The sequence below is a fragment of the Callithrix jacchus genome, chromosome 5, assembly GCF_049354715.1.
Source record: "Callithrix jacchus isolate 240 chromosome 5, calJac240_pri, whole genome shotgun sequence".
Taxonomy (NCBI): domain Eukaryota; kingdom Metazoa; phylum Chordata; class Mammalia; order Primates; family Cebidae; genus Callithrix; species Callithrix jacchus.
In genome coordinates, this window is record NC_133506.1 from 63,666,017 (window position 1) to 63,691,575 (window position 25,559).

A 25,559-nucleotide genomic window follows, 5' to 3' on the forward strand; every position below is an offset into this window, starting at 1 on the left:
GAGCAAGATTCCGTCTCAAAAATATAAAAATAAGTAAGTAAATATCAATCACATTTCTATAACTAGCAAGCGACAAATGAGAAATTTAAGTTTTTAAGAGATACTATTTATAATAACACCAAAAACCATAAAATATTTAGTATAAATCTAGCAAAATATGAGCACGATCTATATACTAAAAACAAAAACACACTGTTGAAAGAAACTAAAGACTTAAATATATGAACAAAGATACCATGTTCACAGACTGGAAGATTTAATATTGTAAAGATGTGAATTCTCCCTGAATTGATCTACAGATTCAATGCAATCCCAATCAAAGTCCCAGAGATTTTTTTCTTTAAATCAACAAGTTGGCCAGGCGCAGTGGCCCACGCCTGTAATCCCAGTACTTTGGGAGGCCAAGGCGGGCAGATCACCTGAGGTCAGGAGTCCCAGACCAGCCTGGCCAACATGGTAAAACCCCATCCCTACTAAAAAATACAAAAAACTAGCTGGGCGTGGTGGTGAGTGCCTGTAATCCCAGCCATTCAGGAGGCTGAGGCAGGAGAATTGCTTGAACCCAGGAGGCAGAGGTTGCAGTGAGATGAGACCACACCACTACACTCCAGCCTGGCAGGTAAGAGCAAAACTCCATCTAAATAAATAAACACAAACAAAATAAAAATCAACAAGTTGATCCTATGCTTTATATGGAAAAGGCAAAGAAATTAGAATATCCAAAACAATTTTGAAAAAGGACAATCTTAGAGAAGACTCTAATTACATGATTTCAAGACTTACTATAAAGCTACAACAGTCAAGACCATGTGGTATTGGCAAAGGATAAACACATGAACCGATGAAATGGGAAAGAAAGCCCAGAAAGAGAACCATATATATCCCCAGCCTCTCAGTATCTAGGACTACAGGCATGTGCCACCATGCCTAGCTGATTTCTAAAACTTTGTTTTTAGAGATGGGGTTTCACTGTGTTGTTCAGGCTGGTCTCAAACTCCTGGCCTCAAGTGGTCCTCCCACCTAAGCCTCCCAAAGTGTTGGGATTATAGACATGTATCACCATGGCTAGCTATGGTTAAGTGATTCTTCACAAAGGTGCCAAGAAAATTCAAGGTGGAAAGGATTGTGTTTTCAACATATGAGACTGGAACAAGAATCTCAACTTATATTTTGTACCATATTAAAAAATCTACTTGAAATGGATCACAGAAATAAACATAAAACCTAAAACAATAAAACTTCTAAAAGAAAACACAGAAGCAAATGTTTTGTGGCTAGGCATGGTGGCTCATGCCTGTAATTCCAGCACTTGGGCAGGCCAAGGTGGGCAGATCACCTGAGGTCGTGAGTTTGAGACCAGCCTGGCCAACCTGGTGAAACCTCATCTCTACTAAAAATACAAAAATTAGCTGGGCGTATCGCTTCTCGGCCTTTTGGCTAAGATCAAGTGTAAAACTTGTCTGGGCGTGGTGGCGGGCACCTGTAATCCCAGCTACTTGGAAGGCTGAGGCAGGAGAACCGCTTGAACCGGGAGGAGGAGGTTGCAGTGAGCCGAGATCGTGCCACTGCACTCCAGCCTGGTCAACAGAGCAAGTCTCTACCTCAAAAAAAAAAAAAAAAAAAAGGTTTTGTGATCTTGGATTAGACAAAGAATTTTCATCAAAAGTACAAATCATAAAGGAAAATTAACCAATACTTCACTGAAGTTAAAAACCAGCTCAAGAGACTGCTAAAAAATAAAAAGACAAACCACAGACTGTCTGAAAACATTTACGAAATATGGATCTGACACATTATGAGCACTATACTAACTTCCACTCCATCAGAAGGGTGAATGACGGCATACTTTCCAAATTTATTGCATCTTAACCCATTTCTCAAGAAAAGACGGATAACAAGGGAAGGCCCAGAGTGGCGGCACACACCTGTAATCCTAGCACTTTGGGAGTCCACAGTGGAAGGATCACTGAGGCCATGAGTTCGAGATTAGCTTGGGCAACATAGTGAGACCCTGCCTCTACCAAAAAAAACAAAACAAAAAAAAAATAGTTGGGTACGCTGGCACATACCCATAGTCCCAACTCCTCGGGAGGGTGAGGTGGGAGGACTGATTGGGCCTGGGAGTTTGAGGCTGCAGTGAGCTATGATCCCACTACCGCACTCCAGCCTGGACAACAGAGTGAGACCCTGTCTCTCAAGAAAAAAAAAAAAAAAAGGGTAAACAAAAGACTAATAAAGGAAAACAGATCCCAATACCTATATGTATATAAACAGAGAGGGCCTGATGATCTTGGGGTAAAAACTGCCTTGTTTTAGAGATGGGATGAGAGACAGAGGAAACAAAAAGACAGATGTGCTTATCACCAACAGCTGGAGTGGAGAAGGGAGTGTGGCTTTGAGTCTCAGAGCCAAGAAGACTGAAGGTCCAAGAGCCTGGGTCTGGAAACCAGAGCTGAACAGGCAGCAACAACTCCCTGCAGTGACTCAGGGATCACTTCCCTCTGTTCATTACAACATGGCATCCAAAACACACTTTTCTTTTAAAATAATATACCGACAGCCCCTCAACTTGGGATTGTTCAACCTAGAATTTTCTCATATACGATGGTGCAAAGGTGAGACACAGTCTGTGGAAACCATAGTTTGGGTATCCACAAATCCAATCTGTTTTTCACTTTCTGTACCATATTCAGTAAGTTACATGAGTTAATCAACACTTTATTAGAAACCGGGCTCGGTGTTAGAGGATTTGCCTGACTGCAGCCTAATGCAAGTGTTCTGAGCACATTTAAGGCACAGGAGGCTAAGCTAGGTGTTCAGTAAATTACATGTATTAATACATTTTCAACTTAGCATATTTTCACCTTATGCTGAGTTTATCAGAATAAGAATTTATTCTTTTTTTTTGAGACGGAGTTTCGCTCTTGTTACCCAGGCTGGAGTGCAATGGCACGATCTCGGCTCACCGCAACCTCCGCATCGCGGGTTCAAGCAATTCTCCTGCCTCAGCCTCCAGGCAGCTGGGACTACAGGCGCGCGCCACCATGCCCAGCTAATTTTTTTGCATTTTTAGTAGAGATGGGGTTTCACCTTGTTGACCAGGATGGTCTCAATCTCTTGACCTTGTGATCCACCCGCCTCGGCCTCCCAAAGTGCTGGGATTATAGGCGTGAGCCACCGAGCCCGGCCCGAATTTATTCTTAATTGTAAGTTAAGAAGCATGTCCATTATTGAGAAAAATTTGGAAACAGGTGCGGTGGCTTGCACCTGTAATTCCAGCCACTCAAGAGGCTGAGGCAGGAGGATCACTTGAGGCAAAGAGTTCAAGACCAGCTGGAGCAACGAAGGAACACCCTATCACTACAAAAATATATACATATTTAATTTAAAAGTCAGCCAGGTATGGTGACATGCACTTGTAGTCCTGGCCACTTGGAAGTATGAGGTGGGAGGATCGTCTGAGGCCAGGAGTTTGAGGCAGTGAGCTACACACTCCACACGCCAGCCTGGATGACCCTGGAACGAGACCCTGTGTCAAAAAAAAAAAAAAAAAAAAGGGAGGGGAGGGGGAGGGGGAGGGGAGAGACAAGATAGCTGGGTACAGCGACTCAGGCCTGTAATTCCAGCACTCTGGGAAGCGGAGGTGGGAGGATCACTTGAAGCCAGGAGTTCCAAACCAGCCTGGGCAACACAGTGAGATTCCATCGCTACAAAAAATGTTTTAAATCAGCCAGGCATAGTGGTGTGCAGCTGAAGTCCTAGCTACTTCGGAGGCTGAGGTGGAAAGACTGTGTGAGCCCAGGAGTTCAAGGCTAGAGTGAGCTATGATCCCGCCACTACATTCCAGCCTGGATGACAGAGTGAGATCCCATCTCTAAGAAGAAAAAAAGAACATGGAAATTATAAAAGCTGGAAATGCAAAAAAAAAAAAAAAAAAAAAAAAACCCTGCAGTCTCAAATTTCAAAAACGAAATAATGAATTCTGTTGTCATGTGGAATATTTGTTTAACTCGGGTGATACTCCACGTCACGCCTGGCAAATGTCTAATGGAGTTCTTAAGGACAGGACAAGAGAACTGAACCTTTACCACCACTATTGCCACAAAAAATATTCTGGACCGTCGGTAAGCTGTGCTGCCATTTCTATTCATGGAGAACGGCACACTGAAGGCAGCAAGGGGCCTCTGATAATCCAGAGCAAGTAAACCTGGAGTTGCTTTAAAGCAGAGCAGTGGGGATGGAAAGGAGCTGACAGAAAAGCCACAGGAACCTGACAAATACCTAGATGTGCACAACCAGGAACACTGAATTCCAGCGGATGATACAATAGCAGCACTGGTCTCACCGCCATCACTAAACATGAGTGAGCCCAACAAACACTCAATTCCGGTGGATGATACAATACTCAGCAGCACTGGCGTTAACGCCATTTACTAAACATGAGTGAGCCCAACATGGTGCAAGGTGTTTTAAAATCCCAGTACTTTGGGAGGCTGAGGCAGAAGGATTGCTTGAGGCCAGGAGTTTGAGACTAGCCGGGGCAACATAGCGAAACCTCATCTATAAACATTTAAAAATTAGATTGGCTGGGTGCGGTGACTCATGCCTATAATCTCAGCACTTTGGGAGGCGAAGGTGGGCAGATCACCTAAAGTCAGGAGTTCAAGACCAACCTGGCCAAAATGGTGAAACCCCAACTCTACTAAAAATATAAAAATTAGCCAGGCATGGTAGTGGGTGTCTGTAATCCCAGCTACTCAGGAGGCTGAGGCAAGGAGAATCGCTTGCACCCCCAGGAGGTGAAGGTTGCACTGAGCTGAGATCGTGCCATTGCACTTCAGCCTGGGTGATACAGCGAGACTCTGTCTCAAAAAAAAAAAAAAAAATTAGACGGGCATGGTGGCATGTGCCTATGGTCCCAGCTACTTGGGAGGCTGAAGCGAGAGGACCATTTGAGCCCAGGAGGTTGAGGCTGCAGCGAGATGTGATAGCACCACTGCACTCTAGCCCGGACAACAAAATAATACCCTGTCTCGAAAACAAATAATTAAGTAGATAAATAAAATAAAGTACATTAATTCTAATCGCCCCCCCCCCCCACCAACCCTGAGGTAGGTATTATTATCTCCATGTCACAGATGAAAAGTATCTTGTCCAAGGTCACACAGACAACAGCAGAGACAAAATTTATATTCAGAACTCAAGTTTTTTTCACTTGACCAGGCTACCATCCAGTTTTACATTACTGAAAACATCTAATTATCCCAATCCTTAGAGAATTCAAATAAAATGCCAGTCCTTCATTGTACATACAGGGGGGAAAAGATAGCTATTTGGATTCCTTAAAGGTTTTCTAAAAATGAGGGATTTTAGAGGACACGTGGCAAAGGGTTCCAAATATGCCACAGACGTATCTCCCTGCCAAAAAAGCGCCATCACAGTGATGTGGTTTGGCTGTGCCCCACCCGAATCTCATCTTGAATTGTAGTTCCCATAACCCCCACATGTCATAGGAGGGACCTGGTGGGAAGCAACTGAATCGTGGGTGGTTTCTCCCATGCTAGTCTCGTGACAGTAAGTTCTCACAAGATCTGATGGTTTACAAGAGGCTTCACCCTTCGCTCAGCTCTCATTCTTCTCTCACTGGTCACCTTGTGAAGAAGGAAGGGTTTGCTTCCCCTTCCACCATGACTGTAAGTTTCTTCAGGTCTCCCCAAGCCTGCAAAACTGTGAGTCAATTAAGCCTCTTTCCTTTATAAATTACCCAGTCTCGGGTATTTCTTCACAGCAGCGTGAGAGCAGACTAACACAAAAGGCTTGTGTGCAATAAACAGGATGAAGAATGGTAGTGAGACTAAATCCAGTGGCACTACATTGTTAAACAATTAATGGACATTCGATGCGTCCCCACCTCAACTACAATCAACAGCACTCTAGAAGCAGGCAAAACAAACAGTCATTGGATTCAACTTGAGGAAGGCAAGCCAACCTTGACCTCTGCACTAGATGTAAGAAATCCTGGTTGGGAAATAACTGTGAGCTGGAATCAAAACTCTGCCCCTAGAAAAGGCTGACCTAACAACCTGACTCCAGGGCTGCCCCCCAGATCCCGGTGCCGACTGCACTCCCAGGTTATGCCCAGGCCTCTGCACTTCCTGAAGTTTAGCGTTATTTGCAGATACACTGAAAAGTACAGTGCAAAAAATAGTAACTACAAAGAAACAAAAAATGTCCAGCCATAATTGGCCACTAATGGGAAACTTCGAGGCCATACTTTAAAAGCTCAGCCGCTTTAGCTGTAGTATGTTTTAGTAGGAAGAACCAAGTAGCAATTGCCGTTTCTTTTCCCCAAACTATTTGTGGTCCCTTTAATACTAATACCATCTATTTTCTTCAATTTTTATCAATCAGTGGGCTTCATTTTCCTCCCAAAAGAGAATGAGAGAAAGGATAAATGTAAGGCTGGGCGCTGTGGCTCACACCTGTAATCCCAGCACTTTGGGAGGCTGAGGTGGGCAGATCTCAAGGTCAGGAGATCGAGACCAGCCTGGCCAAGGTGGAGAAACCCCATCTCTACTAAAAATACAAAAATTAGTCGGACATGGGAGGCTGAAGCAGGAGAATCACTTGAACCCAGGAGGCTGAGGTTGCAGTGAGCTGGGATCGTGCCACTGCTCTCCAGCCTGGGTGACAGTGCAAGACCCTGTCTCCAAAAAAAAAAAAAGAGATAAATTTAACATGGTGGAGAGTAAGATTATAAACTCTCCTTCTAGTGAGCCGACAAGACAAATTCAAAATTCCACATAATGTAGATCAATGCGAAGATCAATGCTATGCTGTGAAGTCCTACCACGTAAGTCTTGGAGAGCACAGTTATTTTTGTTTTTTGGTTTTTTTCACTTGAGACAGGGTCCCCAGGCTGGAGTGCAGAGGTGCCGTCACAGATCACTGTAACTTCAAACTCCTGGGTTCACGCAATCCTCCTATCTCAAACTCCTGAGTAGCCAGGACTATAGGTTTGTGCCACCACGTAGGACTAATTTTTTTCTTCTTCTTCTTTTTTTTTTTTTTTCTTGAGATGGAGTCTCACTCTGTCACACAAGCTGGAGTGCAGCGGCGCCATCTCAGCTCACTGCAACCTCCACCTCCCAGGTTCAAGCAATTCTCCAGCCTCAGCCTCCTATCTGGGACTACAGGCACATGCCACCACATCTGGCTAATTTTTGTATTTTTAGTAGAGCCCAGGTTTCACCATGTTGGCCAGTCTGATCTTGAACTCCTGACCTCAGGTGATCTGCCCTCCTCTGCCTTCCAAAGTGCTGGGATTACAGACATGAGGCAATGTGCCTGGCTGGACTAATTTTTTTTTTAATTTTTAGCACAGATGGAATCTTGCTATGTTGCCCAGGCTTATCTTAAACTCCTGGCCTCCCAAAGTTCTTCGATTACGGGCGTAAGTTACCAAGCCCAGCCTATGTTTGCTCTAATGCTTGAATTGGATAATACGCTAATTTTGAGGGGCAAAAGCAAGGAAACACTTTCTCCTTGGAAGGCAATGTACTTCCCTTCTTTAGTTCATAAATCTTTATGATATCTCTAAGTAAAAGTGAAGAAGGCAAGTACCAAGAATCTCCTTTTTCAGTGAAAATCAAGACATGAAAGGATTAAGACATACAGCCCCGGATGACACCCAAGGACAAGTAGAAATCTCTGTTTTTTGGGTCTGGCACTATGCACTGAAGTGAGGACGAAGAACAGGAAGCCTCTGATGGCATGTCATGTGGCTCTGAATCCACCCCATTCCGCCTTTTCATCACAACCTGAATGAAGACACAGAAAGCATGTCCGGCAAATCTGCTCATGATAAAATGGGGAGGTCATCAAAATTCCCAAAAGTCTTGACGATATAAACAATCAAGCAGAACTAGTAACGTGAAACGAAAGCCGAGACACACACAGTCTGACAATTTCAAAGAATCTCTTGCATAAATAGAGGTGGAGAACATTTAAATGAAGTTCGTATGAAAAGAGACCTGGGACAGCGCTGGCCCACAGATGTGTTTTGTTTGGCCTTTGCAGTGTTTGTGAAAAACACTAAGCCAACAGTTAAAAATTGTGAGAGTCACATAAAAATCTGGATTTCCGGCTTCTCTTGAAAAACTGATAGATCTGGCAATTCCAGGTCTGCATTCAGACGTGACAACTGGTTAGAATTAATTTGTGGCTATCCCCTTACGACAGGGCATTCATTTCCCTGGCAAATGTATCTGGATGCATACTAGCCTGCTTAAGCCTTTTAGGTGACTTTCTTAGTTCTGTGGCCATCTGTTTGCAACTTTTGACCTGGGGGTTTCAGTTGACTGCCAACTCAATAGAAGCCACCCATGTAATATGGCTGCCAAAAATCTCACCAAATATAAGGTAATGGAAGAACAGTGTCTAAAATCGGTGGCCCTTAACTTTGGAAGAGTCACAGACTCCTTGGGAAATCTAGAAAAATCAGTAAGTTTTCCTCCCAGAAATACGTCTAGACATACAAAAATTTACAGTTAATTTCAGGGAGTTGACAGACACTCTGAACCCCAGACTCTAAGTTAATGGCCTCCGCCCAGAACAAGGAGGTAAACCGTCTCAGTGCATGTTCACACAGGTCTACTCCTGGGAATCACATTCCAAGAGGGATGCTGACAAACAGCTATCAAGAGCAAGGATGACAATGGGTCTGGAAATTACATTACAAAGATGAAGAAACTAAGAATGGTTAGCCTAGAAAAGGGAAGAACACTTAGGAATATAGTATCCATTTTCAATTTCAGAAGCTGTAGTAAGGAAAAGGGATTAGGTTTACACCCCTCCAGCTGGCAGAACTAAGACCAACGAGAAGTTACAATGAAGTCTATTTTGCCATTTCAGTTCAGTCTAAGAAAGAAGTTTCTCACAACCAAAGCTACAGAAAACCCAATTAGTCTGTCCTGTGGACCAACACAATAGTCAGCTTCCACATCACTGAAAAGATCCAAGCTTCTGCAGGACAATGAAATGTCAGAGACGGAATACAAAGGATTCCTGAACTGGGTGCAAGATTTTACCCTAATTATCTAAACCTTCTTTCAAACTGAAGGAGTGGGCAGAGCTGGAGATGGCAATACAGCACCCCCTCCTTATCAGCAGTTTCACTTTCTGAGGTTTTAGTTACCTGTGGTCCAAAAATATTAAATGGAAAATTCCAGAAATAGACAATTAGTAAATATTAAAGTATGCGCCATTCTGACTAGTGTGATAACATCTTGCACTACCCAATTCTCATCCTTCACCCAGTATGGCCATGCTGAATACAGCACCCGTCTCACAACCAAAGCTACAGAAAACCCAATTAGTCTCAGCCATCTCGGCTACTGGATACAGCCGCCAATCTCAGCTACTGGATACAGCTCCAATCGCAAGAGCGGTGATGCTGGCATACTGTCATCATCGTGCTACTTTGCTTTTAGTTATTGTGGTTAATCCCTTACTGAGCCTGGTGTGTATGCTAAAACGTATCACAGGCATGGACATATAGGAAAAAATATAGCATATACAGTGCTTGTTCCTCTCTAGGTTTCAGGCATCCACCGGGGGTTTTGGAATGTATCCCCCCAGGTAAGAGGAGATGACCTGTAATAATTCTCTTCACCCAAAGCTTACTCGTGTTCTGATCAAAGCAACAGTTATGCTGCAGCCCTCCACTCAAGAGACAGAGGCTCGGCAGCTGACCTCTCCTACGATTCTGAGAGCTTACTGACAACTGGTCAACATTTGGCCATGCTTGAAATCTCATATTGCCAGCTTTTTCTTCCTCTAACCCGCTCCTGTACTCACCTCTCTTTCTACCCACATTCAAACCATCCAACTTAATTCTTGGGAAGCTGCATAAATTTCATAGTATATCACATCATGTACTTGTTGAACTGACTCACCCACAAAATTTCAAACATGTGGGCATTTAATTAAAGCTTCTTACTGATGATTTCAACAGAGAAAAATGGACAGGATTCAGTGTCATGTAAACTTTGTAAGAGCATCACCATCTGGTTACAAGAGGTCACAGACTAGACCAGTTCAAGCTGGTCCACACAGGAGGTGGTCAAAAAGTACCGACTCTCCAGACATTTAGCAGAATGTTAACCAAGCTGCTGGTATTTCAGAAACTTCAAGAAGCTCAAGAAGTGACCTATATAATTATGTTTTCAATATTTAAATCATTCCTTATCTCCAAATAATTTTTGAGTCAGAAACACTGCTTTTCCAAAAGAACTTTTCTGCTAAAAGTATCATGTAAGACACCATGAATATGAAGTAAACACTTTCCCCTTATTTACAGATTAAGAAGCACATCTAGGCGAGGCACAGTGGCTCATATCTCAGCACTTTGGGAGGCCAAGGCAGGAGGATCACTTGAGGCCAGAAGTTCAAGACCAGCCTGGGCAACACAGCAAGAACCCATCTCTACAAAAAATAAAAAATAACTGTGTGGTGGCACACACCTGTAGTCCTAGCTACCTGGGAGGCTAAGGTGGGAGGATCGCTTGGGCCCAGGGGTTCAAGGTTACAGTGAACAATGATTGCACCACTGCATTCCAGAGCAACAGAGCAAGACCCTGTCCCTAAAAAAAATAATAATAAAATTTAAAAGCAGCACATCAGTTCTGATTACACACAACCAAGATTAAATCTGTAAAAGGAAAACTCCTTCTGTCCATATTGCCATTCCCTTCTGAGTGTGCTTCAGAAGCTCAGGAAACGAGTTCTGAAAGCAAACTTTTCTTCTTTTCCAGGGAGGACGGGAACGTGGGGCCTCTTGACCTATAAAACTCAGTATTTTGGAACATCCGTAATTCTACCAAGTCTGTGGCAGTCTAATAGACTCCTTTTAGCAAACCACCAGCCAGCCAGGGTTGGAGAGCAAGGCTTTCATCCCTAGGAGTTGACAAGGACAGGACCCAAGAACTCCCTGGGAGGGGGGGAAAAAAAGCCTCTACTTCAGTTTGCATTACAAACTGCTGGAAAAGACAGATGGAGGTATGACAGGAAAAGCAATTATTTCTTCTGGGCTTCCTTTCTGTCTGGATTCTAAGGAGACGAATACAAAATTCCATCACAGATTGAAATGCTATCTAAACATTCTTGAAAATATGGTTTTGCTCTCTGAAATATGACCTGCTGGGCTGCAGCAACCTGTAACCTATTAACACGGGATGGTGGAGAATGCCGACTGTCCAGCAGGCTGTCTAATTCTGGGTCTGACTCTGCAATACTGCTAGTTTGCAAGAGTCCAGAACCACAGGTTGAAACATAAATAACTACAAGATATACATCTATTATACACAGCATGACCCAACAAAAAATGCCGATGAATCATTCACTATTTTCACATTCTTGAAATTTTAAATATCTAAGACTTCTGTATTTTAAGATTTCTAGTGAGCCATTCCAAATGTAGGCTGAATCACACTGAACAGTAGTGGTGCTATTCCAAATAGTAGTAAGTTGGGACTATTCAGGAAAAAAAAACAAATTTCAAATCACTTTTAAGGAACACCCAGTTGCTGATCAAAATGTTTTTATAATAAAATGTTGTTTATTTATAATTAATAAACAATCTTAAGCAGATAAAACATTCAATACAGTTGAATAAAATGTTGTGGGGTTTTGCTGTTGCTTTTGGAGATGGGGTCTCACTCTGTCACCCGGGTCAGAGTACAGTGGCACCATTTCAGCTCACTGAAGCTTGTACCACCATACCCAGCTTATTCTTTTACCTTTTTGTAGAGACGGGCATCACTATGTTGCCCAGGCTGGTCTCAATCTTCTGACCTCAAGCAATCCTCCCACCTAGGCATCCCAAAGTGTTGGGGTTACAAGCGTGAGCCATTGCACCCAGCTCAGTTGAATGTTATTGCACGTGGACCATGTGTAGTGAAATATAAAGACAACAAAGGCATAGTTCTCACCATCACGGAGCTTATAAACATCAAAGGAATGAGACTTGTTCTTTAGCAAGTCAAGGGAGACCCCAAAAGCCAAATGAAAAGTACAAGAATAGGGCTGTGGGATTTATGAGATAAAAAATATCAAGTGATACTGGAATCCATTTTCTCCTCTGTAAAACGAGGGGAGTGGCCCAGATGAGTTTCTAATCCTTTCTAGTTCAAAATTCTCATTCCTTGGTGCATTCAGACGAGGTAAACAGAAAGTGTCATCAAGAAACTAGTATCTGACCTGGCCCTTGGATGGGTAAGATTTGGAAATGCAGCTGCTGAAAGAAATAGGAGAAAAAGCATTTCAAGCACAAAGCAGTATGGAAGCACAGGCCCAGAGAGCACAGGCATGCTGGTAGAGCATGACATCTTCAGCACAGACAGAACACAATGGACAGGCATGCTGGTACAGCATGACGTCTTCAGTATAGACAGAACACAACGGGAGACAAAACCGGAAATGGAGACCAAAATTTTCAATGCCAAGCAAAGGAATCTGGATTTCTTTCTTTTCTTTTATTTTTTTTGAAACGGGGTCTCAACTGTGATTCCCAGGCTGGAGTGCAATGGTGCAATCATGGCTCACTGCAGCCACGAATTCCTTGATTCCGTTGATCTTCCCGCCTCGGTCTCCTAGTAGCTGGGACTACAGGCACAGACCACCACCATGCCCAGCTAATTTTGTACTTTTTGTAGAGGCAGGGTTTTGTCACATTGCCCAGGCTGGTCTTGAACTCCTGGGATCAAGTGATCTCCCTGCCTCGGCCTCTCAAAGTGTTGGGATTGCAGGCGTGAGCCACCACGCCTGGTCCTGGATTTCATTTGGTAGCCAGAGCTGATGAGGTGTCTGCAGAGGCAGACAACACAATCAAACATCTATCAGGAAACTGAAGCAGCAGAATGCAGCTGGAATGCCTGAGGCTACCCTCTCACTCATTATGACCCCTCTGAAGGTCCCATTAGATGGGGCTCATCTGCCAAAGAAGCCAAGCTTCGCGAAGCGTACCTCAACAGACAAAAACGAGGAAATGAGAACTAAAACCCATGCCAGAGTCCAGAAAACAGGAAGAGTTTCAGGAACCTAATGTGCCTACACAGATTCTGATGATGACAAGAAGGCCAACTCCTTACCAACAGGCCAAAGGAAACTGGCTACCAAATGGAAAGAGACGATAAAGTGGAAAAAGAAAGTGCTTATAACGTAGCAAAAACAGACAGATGGGTAAAACTAAAAATGCAAAAGAGACTACTAACATCTGTAAGCCACTAGCAGAGGAAACAGAAATATCAGAGATCTGGAAATTTCAACAGAGGATTATACCATCCTCCCACTCCAAATGTGGGCAGCATCATGAGTATTTTTAGAAATCAGCTGTCCTAAAAAATGTCCAAGAGGAGAAATAACAGAACTGAAGCGACTGTAAAGGTACGCTCCTGACCTAACTGAATTATCACTGAAAAGGGAGGACTGGACATGCATGGTAAGGGAGGAAAAGACTAGAAAGGCATGAGCAGCGTTTCTATGACAACGGCGATTTCTGAAATACAATGCCTCCACAGAAGAACAGAATCAAGGAAAAAAGAAAATGGTTGACAGATAACATCTGGCCCCTCAATGACTGAAGAATATCTCCTCCCTAAACACTTGCTTCCCTTCAAACAGCCCTCCTTAACTAGATCCAGTAAGACTTACAAAACTTTTTTTTTTTTTTTTTGAGACAGAGTCTCACTCTATCATCCAGGCTGGAGTGCAGTGGTATGATCTTGGCTTACTGTAACCTCCCTGACCCAGGTTCAAGTGACTCTCACGCCTCAGCTTCCCAAGTAGCCGGGATTACAGGAGCGCACAACCACACCCGGCTAATTTTTGTATTTTTAGTAGAGACAGGGTTTTGCCATGTCGGCCAGGCTGGTCTCGAACTCCTGGCCTCAAGTGATCCACCTGCTTCAGCCTCCCAAAGTGCTGGGATTACAGGAGTGAGCCACTGTGTCAGGTCAACTTGGAAAATTTTTAAATGATTCTTAACTGCCTGCTGGCAAAGTGAGGTACAAGGAATCATAACTATGTCGGGTTACTATCTTTTGCAGCCACAATAGTAGTATCTAAATGCCAACAACTTAGCTGACAAATGCAGCAACCTCATTCAGCCACAGACCACAAAATAAAGGAGCTATCTGGCACTAAGGAGAAAGACGAGGAAACTCCAGGGTTCTCATCTGGCCTGCAGGCCCTCTGGCCCCAAGTGAGCTGTGCCACAGTATACGACCCTGGTCCAGTGGACACTAAGTGACAGCACAAGGGCTGCTCTGGGCGCCTGCTTGCCTGTCCTGTCCTGCCGCGTGTGTGTGAAACCATCAATCACAAAGTGCACTGCAAGAAGGCACATCAACATTTTGGTCATCCGGCTGCTGGGAGAATACAGGTAATACGGAGGAATAAGTTACTTACTTGCCGTCCATCCTGCCCCACGTTCGTCTGACCTCTTACAACAGTTCGAATATTGTCATCCAGTCTCCTGGCAAAAAAGTTCAAGGATACAGTCATTCAAATAATCTTTACCCTAGGCTGACCAAAAGAAAAAAAAAAAACAGAATTTATCCACCAGCTTCTGTAGACTGCACCTAATTGTCCCGAAAACCAAACATGTGTGAGTGATATCAGGGAGGAGGAGGGCAGCAAAAGCAGTGCGGGAAGCCAAGCCTAGCGCAGACGAATGCTTCGGCTTGTTTTTTTTGCAACCTCCACCTCCCGGGTCCAAGCAATTCTCCTGCCTCAGCCTCCCGAGTAGCTGGGACTACAGGCGCCCACCACCACGCCTGGCTAATTTTTTTGTATTTTTAGTAGAGACAGGTTTTCACCATGTTAGCCAGGATAGTCTTAAACTGCTGACCTCGTGATCTGCCCGCCTCGGCCTCCCAAAGTGCTGGGATTACAGGCATGAGCCACCATGTCCAGCCGCTTCGCCTTTTTTTTTTTTAAAAAATGGCTTCTTCTTTTTTTTTTTTTTTTTTCTTTTTTCCTTTCTTTTGAGATGGAGTTTCGCTCCTGTTACCCAGGCTGGAGTGCAATGGCGCGATCTCAGCTCACCGCAACCTCCGCCTCCTGGGTTCAGGCAATTCTCCTGCCTCAGCCTCCCGAGTAGCTGGGATCACAGGCACACGCCACCATGCCCAGCTAACTTTTTGTATTTTTAGTAGAGACGGGGTTTCACCTTGTTGACCAGGATGGTCTCGATCTCTTGACCTCGTGATCCACCCGCCTCGGCCTCCCAAAGTGCTGGGATTACAGGCTTGAGCCACCGCGCCCGGCCTAAAAATGGCTTCTTTTACTTATTATTCAGAGCTCTCTGAAAGGACTAATAAAACTTGCAGTATTTTTCATGGAGTAAATCAGGAATTACAAAGTTCCTGAGCCTTTACGTGAACACGCCAGAGAACTTAAATTACCTCACACAAAATCCGTTCCTCAGTCCTCATAAGGTAGAAAGAGCCAGGGTGATAGAGGGAATCTTCCCGCTCTGGGCCCTGGTCATGCAATCTATGTCTGAGACAGATCTATGGCTCCCAGCTTCTCTTCCCCCATGGCTCACAATGTTTAATCATGGGCCACCACCAAACCCACCAGCAGACCTGACATTGCTAGCTGTTATGTGACCAAGGGATACACACATAAAGCCATCTTCATCTCTAAGCCTTGGGAATACAAAAACAGGGAAATAAATCCATTGAAAACCTAGAAGGTCGGACGTGGTGGTTCACGTCTGTAAAACCAGTACTTTGGGAGGCCAAGGCAGGCAGATGACTTGAGGCCAGGAGTTCTCAAGACCAGCCTGGCCAACACAATGAAACCCTGTCTCTACTAAAAATACAAAAATCAGCCGGGCATGGTGCTACATGCCTGTAATTCCAGCTACTTGGGTGGCTGAGGCACAAAAATTGCTTGAACCTGGGAGGCGGAGGTTACAGTGAGCCGAGATCATGCCACTGCCCTCTAGCCCGGGTGACAGAGCCCGACTCCATCTCAAAAAAAAAAAAAAAAAATCTAGTAGATGTGGGAGACTGAGGCAGGCAGATCACTTGAGCTCAGAAGTTCAAGACCAGCCTAGCCAACAAGGCAAAACCCCATCTCTACAAAAAACACAAAAATTAGCCGGGTATGGTCGTGGACAACTGTAGTCCCAGCTATTCAGGAGGCTGAGGTGGGAGGATCACTTGAGCCCAAGAGTTTGAGGCTACACTGAGCTGTAACTGTACCACTACACTTCAGCCTGGGACACAAAGTGAGACCTTGTTTCAAAAACATGAAGAAAATCTATTAGAAAAGCTTTTGCCTTCTTCTATAATTACAGAAGCTGTTTTGAATAGACTCTGTCACAGCTAGCTTCCTTCCTTCCTTCCTTCCTTCCTTCCTTCCTTCCTTCCTTCCTTCCTTCCTTCAGTATGAATAACTGAATGAAGACTGGCCAAAGAATTGAGTTCCTTGCCACAAAGTTCATACAGATAAAAGAATTATACGGCCAAGCGAGGTGGCTCACTCCTGTAATCCCAGCACCTTGGGAGGCCAAGGTGGGTGGATCACCTGAGATCAGGAGTTCGGGACCAGCCTGGCCAACATGATGAAACCCAGTCTCTACTAAAAATACAAAATTTGCCAGGCATGGTGGCTCACGCCTGTAATCCCGGCTACTTGGGTGGCTGAGGCAGGAGAATCACTTGAACCCAGGAGGCTGAGGTTGCAGTGAGCCAAGATCACACCATTGCACTCCAGCCTGGGCAATGAGCAAAACTTCGTCTCAAAAAAACTAAATAAGTAAATATAAATAAAAATTTTTTAAATTATATTACCACCTATGGCAAACTTGAGATTTCAGTGCTCTCACGGAACACTTTTCATCAATTATTAACAGTCATACACGGAACACTTTTCATTAATTATTAACAATCATACAATGTTACTCACCTTATTTTCAGCCTAATTTTGTTCACGACTTCGTCTATGTTTGCCAGAGACTACAATAAAGAAGAAAGAGTACCCAGCTGTTAGTTTACTTCCTGGAATTCCTCTTTCATAGAAAAATAAGCTGCAACCGCTAATTATGAAATCTCAAGAAATGTAATCACATAGTATGACTTTTGCTTTAAAAAAAAAAAAAAAAAGTAAAGCAGTAGTTGGAAGCTACTGCCAAATCCAGACTAGCCCCTATTTTTTGTAAATAAAGTTTTACTGGAAGACAGCCATGCCCATTTCCTTACATATTGTCTATGGCTGCTTTTGAACTACAATGGCAGAGTTAGGTCGTTGTGAAAGGCATCGTATAGGCCGTAAAATATTTACTATCTGGACCTTTAGGGAAAAGTTTGCTGACCCATGGTATGTATGACTGTGACAAATTCATATAATAAAATACACAACAAAAATGAATGAACTATCATAGCACACAACAACAGGGATAAACATTACTAACATAATGGGGCACGAAGAAAGCCAGATGCAAGAGTATATAGGATATGATTTCACTTACATAATAGGAAACCAGGTGAAATTTTTCTCTTGTCTTAGAAGCTGGGACAGTGGTTATCTCCGGGGGAAGGTAGTGACAGTAAAGAGGCAGGAAAGACCTTCAAAGATTTTTCTTTTTTTTTCTTGAGACAAGTCTCGCTCTGTAACCAAGGCTGGAGCACAGTGGTGTGATCTCGGCTCAATGCAACCTCTGCCTCCTGGGTCCCAGTTCAAGCAATTCTCCTGCCTCAGCCTCCGGAGTAGCTGGGATTAAGCAGGCACATGCCACACCACGCCCAGCTAATTTTTATACTTTTAGTAGAGACATGGTTTCACCACGTTGGCCAGGCTAGTCTTGAACTACTGACCTCGTGATCCACGCACCTCAGCCTCCCAAAGTGCTGGGATTACATGCATGAGCCATCGTGCCTGGCCAGATTTTTTTAAATGTTTCATTTCTTGATCTGGGTGGTATTACCGGCTGTATTTATTTTGTGAAAATTCATCTTCATCAAATTGTACACTTAAGATTCGTGTACTCCTCTGTATTATGTTATACTTCAATAAATACACAAATTTATTTTTTAGGATATAGAGCCATTAGAAAAAAGTCTAGAAGGATACATATTAGTTGTAATCTATGAGTAGTTGCAGCATTAGTAGCTATAATCTATCAACTCTGTATTGCACTAAGAAAACGGATTTCAAATTCTTCTTCTTTCTGCCTGTATTTTATAATTATTGACTATGCACTACGACTGTGATTATAATAAAGTTTTTTTTATTATAATGACAATTAAAGGGATCACTTCTGACCTTAGAGATGAGAAAAATGTGAGGAAATGGTGCCCCCTACTGCATGAAAGGAGGCACAATTTTATAGTACCATTTTAATTCAAGTTTTCAAAAGACAATTTAATAAATCGTCTTTCTCTCTCCCTTCTGAAATAAAATAACAAATATTTATTTTATTTGTTTATAAAAAATAACAAATATTTTATTTCAGAAGGAATTGAGGATAGTGCAGGAAATACTCTTATAAAGTGCTCCTGGCTACCTCTGCTGGGAGGAGAAGGCCAGGTGCCTTCCAGGGGCAGATCTGGTAAGAGAAACGGGCCGTGAGTGTTTGAGACGTCCGACTGGGTCGTCACAGCTCATCTTACTGTTCTGACCAAGCCAACAGTTACTCAGAATTTTCAGAAATCCAAGAACAGCTTGAGGTTAAAATGAATCTCAGGCTGGGCGTGATGTCTCATGCCTGTAATCCTAGCACTTTGGGAAGTTAAGGTGGGAGGATCACTTAAATCCAGGAATTCAAGACCGGCCTGGACAAAACTTTGAGACATTATCTCTCCCAAAAAAAAAAAAAAAATGTTAGCCAGGTACAGTGGCATGTGCCTGTAGTCCCAGGAACTCAGGAGGCTGAGGTGGAAGGATCACTTAAGCCCAGAAGATCGAGGCTGCAGTGAGCCGTGATCGCACCACTGCACTCTCACCTGGACAAAACAGCAAGACCCGAACTCAACAAAACAAACAAACAAACAAAACAAACAAACAAAAAAAAACCATGAATCCCAGAAAAGAGAAATTACTTTAATTGAGGAATCCAATTCAGTTGAACTCAATCTAATCCAATTCTGTCAAGTCTCTTACTTCAAAACAAAAAAAAAACTGGGTATAACATAAATCACCACTGTGTTAATAGTAACTTAGTTGTTCCTGTGTTAACAGTAGCTGAAGTCTGGCCCAACCCTGCCACTTCTAACTTGCTGGAAGGCAAGCTGATGTACTTCTCTGAGTTTCTGTTTCCTCATATGCAAAATGGCATAGTAGCTCCTGCCTTACCTGTCTCTGCTTTAGAGACACTTTAGAAAAAAAAAAAATTTTCTTTTGGTATTAAAAAAAAAAAAAAAACCCATTCAAAAATGTATCAGGAAATCTGGGTGAAGGATAGCCATGAATTTTTTTGTACTATTCTTGTACCTTTTTGGAAAACAGCAGATTATACCAAAAATTTAAAAAAATCTGTATTCAATTTAAAATGGGTAAAACATGTACATGACCAAAAATCTGGATAAAGGAAGGTATGGAGTGAAAAGCGGGGCTTCCTCTCACCCTGTCCTGCCTGTTCCCACAGCTCTCTTTCCCGGAGGCAGTGGCTCTGAGCCACTTTCTTCTCTACCTTCTGGTAGGTAATCTGGGTAGTAAAAGCACAACCAAAGCATTCCATAGCATGCTTTCTTCACTGAACAATGTTAACTTGGAGGTCATCCCACATGAGCAAATACTGATTTTTGGTGGGACAGTAACCATTTCTTAAATGTAATAATCCTCAGACACGAAGGTCTTAAGCCGTAACAATTTTTCTAAGAATAATCTAAAATATTTATGCAGTCAAGAGGCTCAACTGCAATGACAGGGCAAAAACTTGGAGTTGACCTAATTGCCTATCAACAGGAAAGTCAAATAAATCAGGCCATATTTATTTGATAGACCTTTACACCACCACGAGAGACGCTGGTCAGGCAGGCTATGAAATAACAAAGATTGCTTATGATACCATGCTAACAAGAAGTAAGTATTTTTACTATCATTTTATGATAGCAAATATCTTTATAATATCAAATGGCCTATCTTTAAGACAGCAGCTCACTCTGTCACCTAGGCTGGAGTGGAGTGGTGCAATCATAGCTCATTGTAACCTCAAACGCCTAGGCTCAAGCAATCCTCTCACCCCAGTGGCTAGGAACACAGGTACGTACTCATTTTGTTATCTGTGTCTGGCTAATTTTATTATTTTTTTTATAGAGACAGGGTCTTGCTATATTGGCCCAAGCTGATCTTGAATTCCCGGCCTCAAGCAACGCCCCCACTTTGGCCTCCCAAAGCACTGGGATTACAGGTATGAGGCAGCGCACCTGGCTCTATAATATCATTTTCATAATATCATGAATACAGCTATTATAAAGAACGGAGGCCAGGTGTGGAGGCTTACATCTGTCCTTTGGAAGGCTGAGGTGGGTGGACTGCTTGAGCCCAAGAGTTAAGAGACCAATCTGGGCAACATGGTAAAACTCCGTCACTACAAAAAAATAGAAAAATTAGCCAGGTGTGGTGGCACACACCTGTAGTACAAGCTACTCATGAGGCTGAGGTGAGACAATCAATTGAGCCTGGGAGTTCCAGGGTACAGTGAGCTGTGATGGTGCCACTGTACTGCACCCTAGGTGACAGAGTTAGAATCTCAAAAGATAAAAATTAAAAAAAATAAAGAAGAGAAAGAAATATCCTAAAGTTATAATATTTGATTGTTAGGTGGCCCTTGGGTGACTGTTTTCCCTTTATTTCCAGACCTGTTGGGAAGGCAAAAGGGAAAGCATGCTAGCATTTAATGTGGGTCTCTTAGGCAACAATTCTAGCACTTTTCTGAAATTATTTCCCTTAATCCCCTCTGCCATGTGAGGCACACTATTCTCCTGTTCAATGTTAAGATTGGGAAGTATGGCCAGGCACGGTGGCTCACGCCTGAAATCCCAGCACTTTGGGAGGCCGAGGTGGGCAGACCACAAGGTCAGGAGTTCGAGACCAGCCTGACCAAAATGGTGAAACTGTCTCTACTAAAAATACAAAAATTAGCCAGGCGTGGTGGCGCGCACCTGTAATCTCAGCTACTCAGGAGGCTGAGACAGGAGAATTGACGAGAACAGTGGTGTGAGCCAAGATCACACCGCTGCACTCCAGCCTGGGTGACAGTGAGACTCTATCTCAAAAAAAAAAAAAAAAAAAAAATTGGGAAATACGTAGGCTCACACCTGTAATCCCAACACTTTGGGAGGCCGAAGTGGATGGGTCACCTAAGCCCAGGAGTTTAAGACCAGCCTGGGCAACATGGCAAAACCCTGTCTCTACCAAAAATACAAAAAAATTAGCTGAGTGTGGTGGCGCACACCTGTGGTCCCAGGTACTCGGGAAGCTGAGTCAGGAGGATCACTTGAGCCTGGGGGGCAGAGGTTGCAGTGAGCCGAGATCACACCATTGCACTCCAACCTGGGTGACAGAGTGGGAACCTGTCTCAATTTAAAAAAAAAAAAACAAAAAAAAACAGACTGGGAAATACTCTGAAAGGACAGGTGCTTTGCCGGAAGCTGCAGAGACAAGTCATTCTTTCTTCTCTATCATCTGCCTCTAACGCAATGGTTCCCGACCTCACTTTCCCGCACCCCAAACACCTGACACCCACTCCCTCACAGCTCAGTGTCTCACTATGGTAGTAATCCTCCCCAGGGTTGAGGGCCAATCCTGGAGTTGGGAAAAGCCCCATGGGAATCCACACTGGCTGGACAGTGGGGTTTATCCCGCTTTGAGAATCACTCATCGGGTTTAGTATAATGTGGTTGTACAGTTTTAGCGATATAATTTTTAAATGTTTTAGTTATTGAAAAATATTTCCTGATTATAATGGTAATTCTTCCCAAGTACAGTGAGTGAGCTGTAACTGAAAATAAGTCATTCGTACATCCAGGAAAGTATGACCACAATCAGAATTCTTGCATATTGCCTTCTACTGTTTTATGAAAATATATTGCTATACGAAAATGAAGTGGGAAAAGTAATTTGGCATCTTTTCTATCATTTTCATTTTTTTAAGACAGGATCTCATTCTGTCGCCCAGGCTGGAGGGCAGTAGCATGATCTCAGCTGACTGCAACTTCTTTTTTTTTTTTTTTTGAGACGGAGTTTCGCTCTTGTTACCCAGGCTGGAGTGCAATGGCGCGATCTCGGCTCACCGCAACCTCCGCCTCCTGGGTTCAGGCAATTCTCCTGCCTCAGCCTCCGGAGTAGCTGGGACTACAGGCGCACACCACCATGCCCAGCTCATTTTTGTATTTTTAGTAGAGACGGGGTTTCACCTTGTTGACCAGGATGGTCTCGATCTCTTGACCTTGTGATCCACCCGCCTCGGCCTCCCAAAGTGCTGGGATTACAGGCGTGAGCCACCGCGTCCGGCGCTCCTGTACTTAAAGGACCCCGCCCAGGCATCATGCTCTATCCCGGAACCTGCTTGGTGTCACGGCCACCATATCTAACCATTTCTTGTATATTTGTTGATGGATTTATTGTCTTCCTCCCTACACTAGACTCCATGAGACCAGGACAGTATCTGTCATGTTTACATTTCTCCCTGGTTTCTTTCTTTTTTTTTTAATTGCATTTTAGGTTTTGGGGTACATGTGAAGAACATGCAAGGTAGTTACATAGGTACACACGTGGCAGTGTGATTTGCTGCCTTCCTCCCCTTCACCTGTATCTGGCATTTCTCCCCGTGCTATCTCTCCCCAACTCCCCAACCCCCACTGTCCCTCACCTATTCCCCCCAACTGACCCCAGTGTGTGGTGCTCCCCTCCCTGTGTCTATGTGTTCTCATTGTTCAACACCCGCCTATGAGTGAGAACATGCGGTCTTTCATTTTCTGTTCTTGTGTCAGTTTGCTGAGAATGATGTTCTCCAGGTTCATCCATGTCCCTACAAAGGACACGAACTCATTGTTTTTGATTGCTGCATAATATTCCATGGTGTATATGTGCCACATTTTCCCTGTCCAGTCTATCATCGATGGGCATTTGGGTTGATTTCAGGTCTTTGCTATTGTAAACAGTGCTGCAATGAACATTCGTGTGCATGTGTCCTTATAGTAGAACGATTTATAGTCCTTTGGATATATACCCAGTAATGGGATTGCTGGGTCAAATGGAATTTCTATTTCTAGGTCCTTGAGGAATCGCCACACTCTCTTCCACAATGGTTGAAATAATTTACACTCCCACCAACAGTGTAAAAGTGTTCCCATTTCTCCCTGGTTTCTAAAAATAGTACCTGACACTCAGTAGATACTTAATAAATGACTGCTAAGTTTTACTAAATGAATCCGTGAATGAATCCCTCTAAGTTTTACTAAACGAATACATGAATGAATCCCTCAAGCCTGGCAGAGGCCACCTCCACCTCCTCTCCGAAGTGTTGATCTTCCCTGGAAAAACTGGTCTTTCTTTCCTTACCATACTGCCCCATCCTCATGGCATTCACCCGTGTCACCCACCTCTTGAGGGCATGGACTGGATCTTACTCATCTCTGTATCCTCAGCACCTGGCACAGTGACTGAGAACACGGGACAGGCACCTACTGAACAACTGCTGACAGAATACACAAAAACTAAGCGGGACTCTCGCTGCCCTTCTCCCAACTTGGCTACTTCCAATTCAGGTCTACTTCTCACCCAGCACCCAGAAACCAAAGTTGTAAGATAATCCATCTATACAGGCAAATCACCGGACAAAAAATAGTAAAACATAAAGTCTAAAACTTTACACCTTGAGGCTGAGGGTGGTGGCTCACCCTGTAATCCTAGCACTTTGGGAGGCTGAGGCGGGTGAATTACCTGAGGTCAGGAGTTCAAGGCCAGTGTGGCCAACATAGCCAAACCCCGTCTCTACTAAAAATACAAAAATTATCAGGGCATGGTGGCGGGTGCCCGTAATCCCAGCTACTCAGGAGGCTGAGGCAGGAGAATCACCTGAACCCAGGCAGCAGAGGTTGCAGTGAGCTGAGACTGTGCCATTGCACTGCAGTCTGAGCAACAAGAGTGAAACTCCGTCTCAAAAAAATAAATAAATAAAAATAAAAATTAACATCTTGAAATGGAGGTGAAAGTGATTTTATGATTCTGGGCTTATCCTGCCTGCCTCATCCCCTCTCTTCCCCACTACATTAAAAATCCTTTCCACTTTACAACAGATCTGGAGGGACTCTCGCAACATAAGAGCACAGTTATTAATAGTATGCTCACTATACAAAGAATTTCATTCTAACAGTTTAACTCACTGCCTCAGGTGGTGATGATGGAGTTTGATCTGAATTTAACTCTCCCTTGTTTACCAAGGGCCTTTAGATGATCTAGTATAACACACCAAGCATAATACTCAGGATGAGCCAGAAGCCGCTGAAATGAAGAAAACCTGAAACTGTACTTACTTGCTCCGTTGGGAAAAGGGTATTGATGTACTCGACAGCATTGAAATCTGCTCGATCCAGAGGGTCCTGGCTTGGAAATACCTACATAGAAAGAGAGAATTACATATAAAAACATGTTGTATACCATAAATATATATAATTTCGTCAATTAAAAGGAAAATAAAGGGCAGGGCACGATGGCTCATGCCTGTAATCCCAGCACTCTCGGAGGCCAAGGCGGGTGGATCACCTGAGGCCAGGTCTCTACTTAAAATACAAAAATTAGCTGGGCATGGTAGCAGGTACCTATAATCCCAGCTACGCAGGAGAATCACTTGAACCCAGAAGGTGGAGGTTGCAGTGAGCTGAGATCACGCCACTGCACTCTAGTCTGGGTGACAGAGCAAGACTCTATCTCTAAATAAATAAACAATAAATAAATAAATAAATAAATAAATGTATGCATGCATGTATGTATGTATGTCTGGGCAGACCACTCGAGCTCAGGAGTTGGCCTGGGCAACATGGCGAAACCACGTCTTTACAAAAACAATCAGCTGGGCACAATGGCACACGCCTATTGTAGTCCCGGCTACCTGGGAGGCTGAGGTGGGAGAAGCACCAGAGCCTAGGAGGTTGAGGCTGCAGTGAGCCGAGATTGTACCACTGAACTCCAGCCTGGGTGACAGAGTGAGGCCCTGTCTCAAAAAAAAAAGTCCACTTCTGAGAAATACAGCTAACTCCCTAACAACCTGAAGAACATGCAACAAGGTGGATGACACAAGCAGTCAAATGACCCACCGGATACTGGGTCTCACCAGCTCAAGAGAGTTATAACTGTGGGAAGCAACTTCATCTTGAAGAAGCCTTCCAAAGAAATGTAGTGTCAAAGAATCAAAACGTCTTCTAAGACAACTGTGAGAAAAGTTTAAACCTTCTACTACGTCAAGGGGAGGTGGATAAGAAGTGAAGATGTTTTCTTTTTAAAATGCTTGGCATTCCTGTTTCCATAATACACGTATACATGTTATT

General features: G+C 43.6%; 1 protein-coding gene across 21 annotated transcripts in view; it reads right to left on the reverse strand.

Annotated features, from left to right (window-relative positions):
• Window positions 1-25,559, reverse strand: part of TLCD3A (TLC domain containing 3A) — a 54,826-nt gene that overhangs the window by 26,288 nt on the left and 2,979 nt on the right. For 14 of the 21 annotated variants that reach the window (XM_078372312.1, XM_078372309.1, XM_078372310.1 and 11 more), the window contains exons 2-4: window positions 24,549-24,629; window positions 16,978-17,027; window positions 14,467-14,533 (exon numbers count right to left, since the gene is read on the reverse strand). In XM_078372312.1, the coding sequence (XP_078228438.1) occupies window positions 14,467-14,533; window positions 16,978-17,027; window positions 24,549-24,629 (198 nt within the window). Of the gene's footprint in view, window positions 1-14,466; window positions 14,534-16,977; window positions 17,028-24,548; window positions 24,632-25,559 lie in introns of those variants that run through there. The other 7 variants (XM_078372311.1, XM_078372308.1, XM_078372307.1 and 4 more) reach the window with 2 other exon arrangements.